The sequence below is a fragment of the Mauremys reevesii genome, linkage group 1 (assembly GCF_016161935.1).
Source record: "Mauremys reevesii isolate NIE-2019 linkage group 1, ASM1616193v1, whole genome shotgun sequence".
NCBI lineage: Eukaryota > Metazoa > Chordata > Testudines > Geoemydidae > Mauremys > Mauremys reevesii.
This window is the reverse complement of record NC_052623.1, coordinates 252,202,901-252,218,003: the sequence shown is the minus strand read 5'-3', so window position 1 is coordinate 252,218,003 and position 15,103 is coordinate 252,202,901. Positions and strand designations below refer to the sequence as shown.

Sequence of the window (15,103 nt, the reverse complement as noted above, 5' to 3'; positions counted from 1 at the left end):
CCACTTGAATTACTGGAGAGAGATTAAAATACACACTCCCCCTCTACTACTGTACCACACTCTTTTGAGTGAGGATGCGAGAAAAACTGCTGAAGCCTAAAACTTGGAATTAAAAAACAAAATTGACCTAGGCATAATCCTGGGAGCACTTGTGCTCCTCTTGGGGCGGGGCTGGGAGAGAGGTTGTAGTGGAAATAACGATAGAGCAGTTATAAGCAATTGAAAAATTCACGTCTGAGCATGCTCAGTGGGCATCTGCTCAAATTTTAGCAGTCTTATAAAGCTCTGCTGCCTTTACATTGCACATTTGCACAGACTTCCAGGCTGGCCACAGCTGCTGCACTCAGGCTGTTGCTAGGGCAATCTGTATGAGGAACATTGTCTGAGGCAACGTTTGTCTTATTGAAACTCATACAGCAACCCTCCAAGTAAAAGCCACATCAGTATTAACACAAGGGAAGGAGAAAATAATGAACACAGGAAACAATTCATCTCATAATTTTCAGGCCATTCCACAACTTTGCTGCCTTCTGCCCATTCTAAAGTTTCTTTTAAAAAAAAACCCTGTTTTCTTTGCGATGGCTGTACTTTTGCAGTGAACCAGATGCGATACTGGGCTGCTATCCACCCGGACTCGCCAAAAAGTGTCTCCAACCAAATTTCCACATCTTTCAACCATTCACCTCCATGAAGTGTGAATGTTGACACTTAATTGGGGCCATTTAAATATTACTTGCACCAGCAATCTCTTTCTTTCTTTCTTTTTTAAAGGAAAGGAAACTAAACACAAAAAACTGTGCTAATTCAACAATAAGGCTGCACAGTGACGTTCACAAGAAGAGCAAAAGCTAAGGCCCCAACAGCAATCTAAATGCTACTGCACTGCACACAAGAGGCATGGATTTTCCACTCACATGCCTCAGTGTTAGTGTTTTACGCCCACTCAGCACAGGTGTCAGTGACCACACAGGTTATGTCTACATTGTTGCTGGGAGTGAACTGCCCAGACAGACCTCACGCTAGTGGGACTCAAGGTAGAGCATTAAAAATAGCAGTGTGGATGTTGCTGCATGGGCAGAGACTCAGGCTAGCCAGCCCAGCTTGGACAGGAATGAAACAGAATCCAAGCTGGGCTGGCTAGCCTGAGCCTCTGCCAGCACAGCAATGTCCACACTGCTATTTTTACTGCACTAGCTTCAGCCCCACCGGCACCAAGTCTCTCCCCATGGGCTGTGAGCCTCGCTCCCAGCTGTAGTGTAGACATACCCACAAAGTGCAGTGTAATGGAGAACCAGTCCCACAGTGTGTAGTATTTGCTCCTCCTCTTTTTCTGGTTCAGTGTGTGCTTCAGTTCAATAGGCTGCTATTATGTCACACAGTCTATGTACCAATATACGTGCCACGGAGCTGAGGTAATATGGCTGATGGGCCCTTAAAATCACAGGAAAAGCTGAAGTTAAAACTGTGCAGCCTTGATATACATCGATGTAGTTTTTGGCATTTCAGTTTATAGCTGTTCCATTTGAATTCAGTCATGGAGGAGGGATAGCTCAGTAGTTTGAGTATTGGCTTGCTAAACCCAGGGTTATAAGCTCAATCCCTGAAGGGGCCACCTAGGGATCTGGGGCAAAATCAGTACTTGGTCCTGCTAGTGAAGGCAGGGGGCTGGACTCAATGACCTTTCAAGGTCCCTTCCAGTCCTAGGAGATAGATATCTCCAATTACTATTATAGTCTCCATAGGAGACTGTCATGTGAAACTCCATCTAATGCCTTATTCAAGTTGAAATACCTCCAGTCTCCTCAGGGCCAGCCTGAGGCATATGTGGCTGCATAGGGCACCCAAAAATTTGAGGCATCACCGGGACAGCAGGTAAGAGTGGGTCGGTTCCCACACACCCAGCGCACGCTGCAGTCTCCTTAGGCAGAGGCCATATTCACAGAGCCGAATGTGCCGGCGCAGCGCATTCTGTGTAAGAGAGAGTGTACAGGGCAGGGAACTGTGACTCTCCACCGCCATGAGGCAGGCCAGGCCGCTCGGTATCCTTTGCTGCCTCGTCCCTCCCACCCAGGCTGCGAGCCCGGCTACTGCAGCATCTGCTGCATATGAAGCTTGGTGTGTGTCAGCAATGGGGAGGGGGTGTGGTTCTGGGGGTCCGTGGGCCGGGGTGGTGGCTGTGCCCCAAGTCAGGCATAGGGGCACCAGTTTAATAATACTGCGTAGGACCTCATAAATCCTAAGGACGGCCCTGTCCCTGCATTTCCTTTGGGCATTATCCTGTCAAAGAAAGAGATTAAGATACTTTGGCATTACTTTTTTTCTGATTAACTCATCTTGGCTATTCGTTGCCTTACTATTTATCATGTAATTGCCTGGAGGTGCTCAGGTTTTGAGCCTGATCGCACTGTGTGCAGTCATTTACACCAGGGCAAAGTGGTGTAAAAAGCTGCCATTCTGATGTGGTATCACTTGCCCTGGTGTAAATGACACCACAAAGTGCAGGGTAGCAGGGAAACAGGCCTATCGACATCTCTGTTGATTCTTCTAGCCAGCTGCAGGCAATGCAGTTAAGCTTTCTCGTGTGTAATTCCTGGAGCCTCTTTTGGCCCCTATGTGCTATGTTTACTCTTGACCAGTATTGTGGGACCTCCCCTGCACTCCAGGCTCGCCCCAAAAGAACCGCCAGCTCTCTGCTAGCCTCATGCTCTTTAGGATGAATTTCACTGGCCCATGTTGATTTGAATTAGCGCAAGTTACCCAGATATCCGTCAGCCTGTTCCATCCTGAGTCTGTCCTGTGGTCTCTCCCTTTCTTCATTAACTATGATTATGTTAAGTATCTTGTCACTCACTCTTTGAGTGACAGCTGAAGCCAAATAGCTACTCAGCACTGCAGCCTCTTTAGTATGTAGGTGACCTACCTGTGCACTTTCCTTTGTCAGCCTCCTTCTTTTTATGTACTTATAACCCAGTTAACTTGTTCCTTTTGCTCACACCCCCTCATTTTGTGTCTTTGCCTTCCTGACTTTACTTCTGAACCTCTCTACTCTTTGCAATTCCCTTTCCCCATTACTTTATATCTACTGTTCCTTTTGTCAGTGTCAGGGCTCTAAATGCCTCTGGTGAAGTCACACTGCTCTTTCCCAGGTGCAGAAGGAGAGAGCTGTCCCAGCGGTGTCAAAAGAACTGCCATCCCAAGTCTGTATAGTTACCTGATAAACTTGGGGAGGGAGAAGGATGTCCCAGAGTCACTGACTAGGATGGCTCTGCCTCAGGTGAGCAGGGCAGAAATGAAGAGTGCATTGTCCCAGGTGTGAAGAGAAGCCACCTCAGCAATGAGAGGGGGAATCACTCTAGAATGCAAAGGCGAAATCCTTTCCCATATGCTTTACAAGTGGGTTTCCTTCTCTGTGATTATGAGCACTTCCTTGGTTGATGGGGATGAGATCCTGTATTCTGCTTTGGGGCTCTCTAATGGTTCAGACACGCTAGCCCGGTGCTTCTTTGGCTGAGGCAAGTCCTCCGCTGGGGAAGTGAGTTGCTTTAGCCTCTGCAGAAAGACAGGCAGATGGAGGGAATCTCTGTTAATTAAACTGGTAAACAAACTGACACCCAATAGCAATCCACAGTAATTGCTGTGGGCAAAGGCATTTCAGAGAGCTAATCCTCTCCACTTTCCATTCCTCTCCTCTCTCTCTCTCTCTCTCTCACACACACACACACACTTTACTTTTCTGATCTTTAGCCAGTTCTCATCCATGATTATTCAACCTCCAGGCTTACAATGTTGCTATTTGTTTACATTTTGGGACATGTATCACAAGGTGCACTAGAGATGTATTTTATGGGAGGAGGGATGGTCTTCTGTTTAAGGCACAGGAGTGGGAATCAGTACACAAGGGTTCTATTCCTGGTTCTGCCTCACATCTCCAGTGGCCTCAGACAAGCCCCTTGTGACTTAATTTGTCTGTGGTGCTGAGTAGTCACAGCTTCTGCTGCCTTCAATGGGAGTTGTGGCTCCTCTGAACTCATCCGATTCAGAGGGCTGATAATAAAGAAGTGCTGCTCAGTCACAGATCCAGTCCACGTCAATAGAAAAATCAGCATCTTCAGCTCTTTGTACCCATGTCATCAACTGTAAAACAGGGTTACTAATATTGTCCTCCTTACAGGGGTCCTGGGAGGCTTTCATTAGAGGCTGTGTCATGCTTTGTGATCATTGGATGGAAAACGCTAGGTAATATTATTATCCCACTGCACACACCTACTCACAGAGCAGTCTCACAGAGAGAGATGCTTTTAGCTACAGATTTTCCCTCCTCCATATTTCTAGCATTCATCTCACACCCTATACCCTCCTGAGACCCTGCACTCCCTGAGACTACCACAAAGAAGTGGTTTTCAGACTCATTGAGCATCAAAACACTTCTCTAACAGACATTGATATTCATAGCTACATGTGTCTTTCTACGCAGACTGTCTGGCTCAGCACACACCACTCATCTGATCACATGATTACAGACTGTATCACAAACAGGGCTGAGCAATTAACTCATTTATATAACTAATTTTGACACTCTCGCTCTCTGTTTGTGAATTGCCTGCCAACAGATTGTTGTTTTCTCTAATTTATTCAAAAATATTCATCCAGTAATTTCTGGCATAGTTCTTGGCCTGTAGCTTGTTTGTGATTCCATGTTTGGAATTTGAGCTGTTTTTAACTGGACACATAAGGTAACAATGTTTGTGTTTCCTGATTGGCCCAGTGGAACTCTGGGAGTCAGCTTGCTGGTGTGAATAGTCACAATTACCAATTAGAAATGTGCTTTCCATGAATATACTGCAATATTCACTTTAAATACAGCATGCTGTTCCTTGGAGCTTTGCTGCCAGTACATGCATTGCTTAAAATATTCATAGGCAGTGAATGAAAGAGGGGCACAAGCACAGTCAGGGAAACTCCGTTTCAAAATCAGAACAAATATTCATTGAGGATTTTTCTTTTTTGTGTGTGTGGGCGGGGGGTGGTGGACAGACCCCTTCCTGCATTTCCAATCCATGTCCTTGGAAGCTTCTTTATAAGGAGGCAGTTAAAAAGTCCATGGAAGTTATATCTGACATTATATAAAGTGAGAGGTAAACACAAAAATCCCTTATCTGTACTTGACTAAATCAGTCACTTGAGCTCACTATAAATTAGCACTAACACATCATAATAAAATATTTGGCACCTACAGGAACTTTTTGGCTGTAGATCTCAAAAGGCTTACCAAAGGTGGATAAGTATCATTCCCATTTTACAGCTGGGAAAGTTAAGTCACAAAGGCCCTCATCTACCATTAATAGCAGACAGTTTAACCTCTTTCAGCTGTGTAAGCTGGTTGTGTTGTAGACTAGGTAGCTGAAGTCTTGCCTACACACAAGTTTTACCACTTTAATTATATCGGTCTTGTTAATGCAATAACCACCCCTCCAGTGTGAGGACAGCTATAGTTTCCCCAGGGACTGCACCTTGATGTGGTGCATATGCTTGTGTGCTCCAGGTACCCTGAGAGCTATGTTGGCAGCTGTAGAACTCCTGGTAGGGTCATCCAAGACAGAAGGTCAAAGGGTAGGAGCCAAACTAAAGGCAGTCCACTGGTCTCACAAAAATGCTATGTTACAGAAACATCCCGGAGACAAGATGAATCTGTCACAGATTTGCAAATACAAATATCAACTGTGGAGAACCATAATGTGCTGGATGTAAGACAAAATAGTACTGATCAACCAGCAAATCCATTTGATATTCTGATGCTGGAGAATCAAATCCGCAAGGAAGTTGTTAATCTGAAATGGGGTATCTTCACGCTAAAACTAAGACAAGAATTGGGAGTTGGAATGGTAGATCACTTCAGAACACAGACAGACTGACACAAGTTATCAGAGAAATGAAAATCTCTGGCCCAAGTATACTTGGAGTGATTGAGATGAGGTGGACTGGACCCATCTAATTATCATTGGAAGGCATGGTTGAAGAGAAGATGATAAACATTGGGAAGGTTAAATTTAGCAAGGAAGCTACTACAGCACTGAAGGAATGGGTATCTGCACATTCAAGAATACTGACCGCTCGCTTTATGACAAACCAAGCAAAAGTCACACTTGTTCAGTGTTATGCACCTAACAAATGATTGTGATGAACAAGGCAAAGATTGTTTCTCTGAAAGGTTGCAGAGCGTCTTTGGCAAGATCAATAAATATGATATTGTTATCTCTATGGGAGATCTAAATACATAGGTTGGCGATGATAATACTGGATCTGAGCACATTATGGGCAGAAATGGCATATTAGAACAGACTGACAATGGAAAATGTTTTTATAATTCTGTGTCCTATGCAGTCTATGCATTTTCACACAAGGAAAGACAAACTGACGTGGAGATGAAATGATGGCTTCACCCAGAAACAGCTTGATCATGTTGCCTTTAGCAGGTGCTAGAGAAGATCACAGCTGAACACCAGGCTGTATAGGAGTGCTAGTATCAGAAGTGACCACCATCTTGTTTTTGGACAATCAAAATAAAACTAAAAAAAACCAACCAACAACACTAGATACTAGAAAGTTAGAAGATCCAACAATGAAGGCACACTTCAAGATCCAATTTAGCAATAGATTTGAAGAGTTAAAGACACAGATGGATGCCAGAAAAACAATGGGAGTTTTTCAAAGAAGCAAGTGAGGATGCATCCAGGACTACCATGTGGGATGAGACTATCTAAGAAAGAAGAATGGCTCCAACCTAATACATGGAAGCTAGCTGAATAGAGGAAAAAATTAAAGAAGAGAAAGCAAGAAGAATGAGACAGCAGTAAAAGAACTATTCTGCAACAAGAATGTGCGGACAGAGACAAGGAAGGTAAAAGATTAGCCAGAAGAGATCTTAGAGAATGGATGGAAAATAAAGCAAGAGACACCGTGGAGGCACATAGGAGAGAGGATTCTAAAAAGCTTTCTCTACTATCTAAACAATTGACATCACAATGCTCTAACCTTTGTAGAATTGTGTAGAAAAGCTCAAGATTGTACGATTTCAACCACAAAGGATGGACAGAGTGCCCATTGGATGGTACATTTCCAGGCTGTGCTAAACCAGCCAGAACCATTAACACATACTGAGAAATGTGAAGACATAGTGGTCTTATCTATACCACTACAAGTAATCACCTCGGAGGAAGGAACTAAGGCTATAAACCAGCTGAAGCGTGCTAAAGCACCAGGCTAGGATAAAACAAATGCTGAAATGTTAAATGCTGGGGAGGAAGTGCTGGTGAATTATATGTGCAGGCAGTTGGAGTGGTCTGGAGAAGGGACACCTGTCCAAAGATTGGAGAAGAGGTGTTATCTGCAAAATCCCTGAAAAGGTAAAACAGCTTATTTGTGATAACTAGAGAAGGGTGATACTCCTAGCTGTACCTGGGAAAGTGTCTTGTATTATCATTTTGAATAGGATGAAAACTGCTATTGATAAAGTATTCAGGGAAGAACAGGCTGGATTTCAATCTGGTAGGTCATGTTCGGAACAGATTTTCAGCTTGAGAAGACTCACTGAGGGCAGGTCTACACTAAGGGCGGGGGTCGAACTAGGGTACGCAAGTTCAGCTACGTGAATAGCGTAGCTGAATTCGAAGTACCCTAGTTCGAACTACTCACCCGTGCAGACGCCGTGGAATCGAAGTCCGCGGCTCCAAGGTCGACTCCGCCACCGCCGTTTGCAGTGGTGGAGTACCGGAGTCGACCGCGGCGCTTCCGGAGTTCGAACTATCGCGTCCAGATTAGACGCGATAGTTCGAACTCCGAGAAGTCGAACTCACCGCGTCGACCTGGCCGGTAAGTGTAGACTAGCCCTGAGAAAGGCTTAGAATACCTGAAGAATATAGTTTTAACATCCTTGATTTTATTGAAGTATTTGATAGCATGCACAGAGATGCCCTCTGGAAGATCTTGAGACACTATGAAGTTCCAGCAAAGACTGTTAATTTGATAAAAGCTTTGTATGGCGAGGTTGCATCAGGACCAAAAGTAGAGTCACAGAATGGTTTAAGAGTGTTACTGGCATAAGGCAAGGTTGCATATTTTCTTCATTTGTCTTCTATATTGTCACAGACTTTGTGATGATAAGATTGACAGCTACTGACGAGAACACTGGTATTGTTTAGGCAAGAAATAGGCTGCAAGACTAAGATTTTGCAGACAACATAGTCATGCTGGATACTGTGGAAGCAGGGAAAGAATTAACAAGGATTTGAAGGGAATTTTAATGCATGTCAGACAGTTAGCAAGAGTTAGGCTAGCTGTGACCCTAATGACGTGAGATTTGTAGAAGCAAGGATAGTGTGAGTGTAGCCGGGTGGATCCCCTGCTCCTGCCTGAGGGGTTTAAAAGTGGCCTGGCAGGGCTTGAGAGCTGTGGCTCTAAAGGCTGGGCTGATTGGGGAAGTGGCTGCAGCTGGGGGCCACGCCCCAAACAGAGCAACAGGGCCTTATAAGAAGGCAGGGAAGCCAGAAGCCAGACAGTCTCTCTCGGGCTATAGAGAGAGATGGGCCTGGCTGCTTAGGCGCTTGAGACTGGATACCTGAGTGAAGCAGGGCTGGGGAAGGCTGAGGAGCTGGGGAAGCTCCAGCCTAGAAAGCCCCAGGCTGCAGCCTAGCAGAGGGCCAACAGGTACTGGGGGTTGCAGAGGGCAGCCCAGGGGTAGGCCAAGGCAGCAGGTCCAAACCCCTTTGCCTGTGATGAGTAGGCTGATACTGTAGTCTGCCCTAGAGTGTGGGGCTAGACAATGACTGTCAGTAGCCAATACTGAGGCAAGGTGGGGATAGAGGGTGAGGGTTCCCTGAGGAGGGGAGACCCTAAGAGATAGGGGTTACTGCCAGGGGGCAGCACCCCATGTAAAAGGGCACCGGGTCCAGGGAGGGACACGGGGCCAGAAGACAGGTGGATAACCAGCCTGCAGAGGGTGCTCCGAACGCTGGAACAGAGCTAATTCCCGGAGTCACCAGCAGGAGGCGCCGCAGGGGTGAGTCCGACCCATTACACGTGGTGGAGAATGCGGGCATAGCGGTCCGCCCCTGATACAAGGGGCCAGGGCAAGGACTATGGGACTATTGCCTGGACTTTGAGACGGTGGAGAAAATGAAGAACAGAGACTATTACTGGAGAGCCTGTGTGGCCCGGCTCGCCGAGCAGCAAGCACGGCTGCTTCAGCTGCTGCTGGGGCGGGCACATGGACCTCAACAGAGGTCAGCGCCGAGGCCTAAAGACTGTTTCGCCTGTGAGCGACGGGGACACCTGTGAAGGGTGTGCCCCTACTGGGTTGGGGCAGAGAGGCCTCACCCAGACAAGACTCGAGTGCCCCCTGTGAAGTTAACAGGGGGCCTCCAAACTTGTTGGGCTTGTGGGGAGCAGGGACACCTGAAGAGGGAGTGCCCTCATGGAGCTCCCAAGGCCCGGGCCAGCCCAGAAGGAAGGGCTAGGGCCCAAACAAGTAAGACTAGGGCCGTGGCAGGGGGAAGGTGCCAAGGGTGCTTCCACTGCCACACCAAGGGCCACCTAAAGAGACATTGCCCCCTGAGGCAGAAAGGGGGAGTGCCTGAAACCAAGGCTCGGTCTGGGACTAGCCGCCAGGAAGGGGTAGTCCGGACTGAGGCCCCTAGAGAGAAGGGGGCTGGGGCAGAGAGGCCCCACCTAAATCAGGGAACCCACATAAGGGCCGGGAGGGCCGAGGTGGAGACCCAAATGGAAGTGGGGACCCACGTAGGACTAGGGAGGTCTACAGTGGGGACCCAAACAATTGAGGAAGCAAGCAGGCTGCTCCAAACACTGGAGAGCCTGCAGCAGAAGAGGGAATGTCCTCAGGGGACTCACAGGGCCCAGACTAGCCCTGAGGTGGTCAGGGATAGGCACTGGAGGTGCTGCTTCTGCCACAAGGGGCACAAGAAGCCTAGTCCCCAGAGAAGTTATGGGTGGCCGGAGGACCAGGCCAGGTCCAAGATTGCCCCAAAGGAGGGGGTTGTGACGGCCAAGACCCAAAAGAGGGGCCTGGCAGGGGCAGAGAGGCCCCAGACAAACTGGGGATCCCATGGAGGAGCTGAAAAGGCTACCATGGGAACCCAAACCCTGGAGGAAGGAAGCAGGCTGCTCCAAACACTGGAGAGCCTGCGGCAAGAAAGGGATTCTCTGCGGGCCCAGCTGAGGAGAAAGCTGGGCTGGTAGAGCACCCCACCTGCCCCCCGGTGGAGGGGTTCTTGAGGTGGGGGAGTGTAGCAGGGTGGATCCCCTGCTCCTGCCTGAGGGGTTTAAAAGTGGCCTGGCAGGGCTTGAGAGCTGTGGCTCTAAAGGCTGGGCTGATTGGGGAAGTGGCTGCAGCTGGGGGCCACGCCCCAAACAGAGCAACAGGGCCTTATAAGAAGGCAGGGAAGCCAGAAGCCAGACAGTCTCTCTCGGGCTATAGAGAGAGATGGGCCTGGCTGCTTAGGAGCTTGAGACTGGATACCTGAGTGAAGCAGGGCTGGGGAAGGCTGAGGAGCTGGGGAAGCTCCAGCCTAGAAAGCCCCAGGCTGCAGCCTAGCAGAGGGCCAACAGGTACTGGGGGTTGCAGAGGGCAGCCCAGGGGTAGGCCAAGGCAGCAGGTCCAAACCCCTTTGCCTGTGATGAGTAGGCTGATACTGTAGTCTGCCCTAGAGTGTGGGGCTAGACAATGACTGTCAGTAGCCAATACTGAGGCAAGGTGGGGATAGAGGGTGAGGGTTCCCTGAGGAGGGGAGACCCTAAGAGATAGGGGTTACTGCCAGGGGGCAGCACCCCATGTAAAAGGGCACCGGGTCCAGGGAGGGACATGGGGTCAGAAGACAGGTGGATCACCAGCCTGCAGAGGGTGCTCCGAACGCTGGAACAGAGCTAATTCCCGGAGTCACCAGCAGGAGGTGCCGCAGGGGTGAGTCCGACCCGTTACAGTGAGACATAGGGAAAGAACTGTGTACAAAGTTATTACGACCTTGTAACTGATAACCAAATATGCAGGCTTGCTTTTTCTTAGGAGTGAGACAAACAAGATAGCAGAATGGCTTATGTATAAACAAAATGTAGTTGTTGCTCTCTATTGTCTGTATTATTGCTAGTTATTGTCTGTAACAAAAGTATAAAGGCTTGCTGTAATTGTTTACCAGTTGAGAGACCTGTCCAGGACTGGGGCGACTCTGTGTCTTATGGCACTCTCTCCCTCCATTGTAATTACTGGAGAAATAATAAAGTATTTGATTTTGCTGCACCCAAACGAAAAAGCGAGAACTGAGTTTTTCTCCGACAATACCAACCGGGATGGAATGAAAGGACTCTTTATGAAACTAAAAGCAGAAGCAGCCAAAGTGGGACTTTGTATCTGTATACCGAAGACCAAAATCATGGAGATAGGAGAGAATGCTATCAACACGGGCAGATGTGTGATGGATGGAGAAGAGTACAAAAGAGTTAATGACTTAATCTATTTTGGAAGTACAATATCTGCTAATGGCCATCTCACTAAAGATGTGAAGGCAAGAATCGGCAAAGCCAGTGGATCATTTTCCCATGTGTCAAACATCTGGAAGAGTAAGACACATCTACACACAAAAATGAGATTGTACAGTTCTATTGTGCGCCCAGGAACATGGCAGATGGCAGAAGTACACAAGACTATGCTGAAAGCACTCCACAAGCATTGCTTAAAAAGAATTTAAGGAACTCACTAGAAAGATCATGTAATCAATGTGGAAGTGTTGCATCACATGGGTCAGCAGACTGAGGACTCAGTGATTCATAGATGCCAAGGGCAGAAGAGACTATTGTAATCATCTAATCTGACTTCCCGTATAACACAGGCCATAGAACTTATATTTTAGAAAAACATCCAATCTTGAATTAAAAATTGTCAATGATGGAGAATCCACCAGGACCTTTGTGATCAGACAGAGACTGCTACGGTGGTTTGGCCATACCATCAGGTAACCCCGTGGCATAAGCACAAGGTATGTCTTAAATTGGATTCTTCCGGGGGGAAAAGAAGGCATGGAGGACAATGAATGACTTATTGCAGGATGACTGAAAATGATGTTGCCATCATGGAGACTACAAACATCTTGCTCTGGACAGACAGCAGTGGGGAAAATGAGTTGCCTCATGCCCAACTAGGCTCAGGAGATTCTACAGCTAAAAGCTAAGAACAGTTCCACTAGTATAAAAGTGCTTATACCAGTCTATCTTATTCCAGTGTGGGAAGAGGATTAAGGTATGCCCACAAAAGGCACCTTTATACCAATATAACTGCATCCACATTAAGGGTTGTACCAGTATAACCAATCCAATTAAAAACAACAATCCTAGCCAAAATAGCAATACTGCTGCAAAATCAGTGTAGACCAGACCCAGGTGTTAAGGGCCTTTTCAACTGCATAAAGCTGGTCCAGCTGATAAAAGCACCCTTTCCCCTGTGCAGAGAGGGCCAGTAAAGCCAAGTCACTTGCCTAAGAGCACAGATTTAGTCAATACTAGAAGGGAGGTCTCCTGACTCCCAGTGCTGTTTCCAATCCAGGAGGCTGCATTCCTCGACTGTCTTCTCTGCCTTCCTCCCTTCCCCATTCGCTCAAGGCTTTTCTCCCACTCTCCTCTGAATGGGGCTTTGCCTTGTAACTCATTAGGCACCTGAGGTGGGCAGTAATCAGCACTGCCACACAGCCTGTCACTTCTAATTAAGTTAGAGTTCCTAGCCAGGAAATAAGAGACTCATGGGCACGGATTCACCTTCCCTGAGGTGACTGAGCTGGAAAGGACGTTGTGAGCCCAGTTTTTTCCCTGATGCAATAGTACTGCAGGGTTCTCCTCTCCACTCATCTCATGGAGCGAGATTTGAATAACTCCCCCCAGCTCCCCAGAGTTACATTCCACCCTCCCCAATTCATTTCCATTTCCATCAGCCTGAGCTGTCACTCAAACTGGGACAAACGGGGAGAGATTGTGCTTCCCCAGGTCTTCACAAGGAAGTAACCCAGGGTGTGTGGATTTTGGAATAGGGAGTGGCCACCTCCATGGCCCCATTCCCCCCACCACACACACACACACACACAGAGACATCTTAGAACCTTGCATAAGGCTCTCCACAGGTTCAGGATCCCTGTGATGGAAGAAGAGAGGACTGGGCAGGGGAAAGGCAGCTTTGTATAGACTGGGAGAAAGTCATATGTCCTGCCCGTACTGACCCTGGTGAGATTGCTTAGCCCAGGGCAGGGTTAGGTAATACACCTTGTGTAGAGTTATCTGGGGCAGCCCTGGCCAGGGGAGACACTGGTAAGGAGTAAGGGGGAGATCATAGGTAAAGAGCCACTGTCTGATCCAGGACTTGCACTTGGCACAACTCAGGAGGGTGCTCTATGCACCTTCACTCCCCCTGATCCTGGGGGCAGCTGATCTCCAGTGGAAATTAAGCCCAGAAGCCTGTGTCCTCAGGAGGCCTTTCTGGGAGCCAGGCATTGACGGAGTATAGCATTGCCTCAGTCAAACTCCCTTTTCCATTAACACTCTCTGCACCAGCGAGTGGGAGGGGTAGAGATAGATGCTGCTATGACAGCTCTGTGCCACATTGGGGGAATCCTCCACTAGCCAGTTAAGTCAGCATTACGGTTGCCTTGCATCATCATAGTCAGGCATATCGGTTGCACATAGAACTGCAGATCTGGCCCGCTCCAGGAAGGCCGAGGTGCTTGTTGGTCACCTGGGAGCTGATCAAATTCACGAGCACCTTCCCAGTGTAGCGACAGCCACTGCAGGTCATTCTGCAGTAGGCAAATGCCAGGCCACCCAGACGGAATGATCAGGGGAGGACTTAGCCAAGGAGGAGGTCCTCATTGAGATGTCCTCCTCTGAGCCCCATCCTGTGAGGAGACGATCCTGACCACTGTTTTGTGTATCACCCATTGACCATGGACCCATAACTCCTTATACAGGCATATCTTCCAATGAAGTCACTGGGAGTTTTGCCTGAGTAAGGGCTTCAGGATTTGGGCTCCTATAAACTGGCAGCCACTAAATGAAAGTACCTTTGTCCCACAAAACATCAATACTTCACCTTCAGCCACAGCTTCAAATGACCCTGCTGCTTCCCCATTTTCTCCAGCATCCAGTCCAAAATGTTCCTCTTTCTTTTTAAAACTCTCCATGGATTTGTTCCAGCCAAATGCACCAGTCTGGTTTTTCTCTGCACTCCTTCCAAATCCCTCCGTTCATCTACACTGGCCTCTTCCCTATCCTTTCATGGTCTCAAATGATATTGGCAAGAGAGTCTTCTCTTACACAGCTCCTTCCATTCTCATCACATCACAACACTCAGCTAGAGAATCAAAGGGCTGACAGGAAAAGGGATGCATTGGAAAGAACTGACAGATATGGTCACGTGCCTATAGAGGAAAGGTAGATGATAGGAGACATTTCTACTTGGTCACACCATTGATTCACTATATTCTTTTTGAAGCAGTTCCAAACAGTTTGGGCCAGACTCTCCATTTCCCTGAATCTCGGGTCATCATTTTATACTAGTACAAATTGCTTCCATTCTAACTTAAGAACATAAGAACGGCCATACTGGGTCAGACCAAAGGTCCATCTAGCCCAGTATCCTGTCTACCGACAGTGGCCAATGCCAGGTGCCCCAGAGGGAGTGAACCTAACAGGTAATGATCAAGTGATCTCTCTCCTGCCATCCATCTCCACCCTCTGACAAACAGAGGCTAGGGACACCATTCCTTACCCATCCTGGCTAATAGCCATTAATGGACTTAACCTCCATGAATGTATCCAGTTCTCTTTTTTAAACGCTGTTATAGTCCTAGCCTTCACAACCTCCTCAGGTAAGGAGTTCCACAAGTTGACTGTGCGCTGCATGAACTTCCTTTTATTTGTTTTAAACCTGCTGCCTATTAATTTCATTTGGTGACCCCTAGTTCTTGTATTATGGGAATAAGTAAATAACTTTTCCTAATCCACTTTCTCCACATCACTCATGATTTTATATACCTCTATCATATCTCCCTTAGTCTCC

The 15,103-nt window shown here is 47.6% G+C and overlaps 1 protein-coding gene and 1 long non-coding RNA gene across 10 annotated transcripts in view; one reads left to right on the top strand and one right to left on the bottom strand.

Annotated features, from left to right (window-relative positions):
* Window positions 1–1,192: 1,192 nt before the first annotated feature.
* The window catches only part of LOC120409357 (sodium- and chloride-dependent betaine transporter-like), a 77,918-nt gene continuing 64,007 nt past the window's right edge, over window positions 1,193–15,103 (bottom strand). For 7 of the 8 annotated variants that reach the window (XM_039547322.1, XM_039547326.1, XM_039547315.1 and 4 more), the window contains one exon: window positions 1,193–3,549. In XM_039547322.1, the coding sequence (XP_039403256.1) occupies window positions 3,388–3,549 (162 nt within the window). In that variant the 3' untranslated portion in view covers window positions 1,193–3,387. The remainder of the gene's footprint in view (window positions 3,550–15,103) is intronic. The other variant, XR_005601273.1, reaches the window with a different exon arrangement.
* LOC120409393 overlaps window positions 6,905–15,103 on the top strand; it is a 39,339-nt gene continuing 31,140 nt past the window's right edge. Inside the window, exon 1 of one of the 2 annotated variants that reach the window (XR_005601285.1) lies at window positions 6,905–7,403. This is a non-coding gene — a long non-coding RNA (uncharacterized LOC120409393). The remainder of the gene's footprint in view (window positions 7,404–15,103) is intronic. The other variant, XR_005601283.1, reaches the window with a different exon arrangement.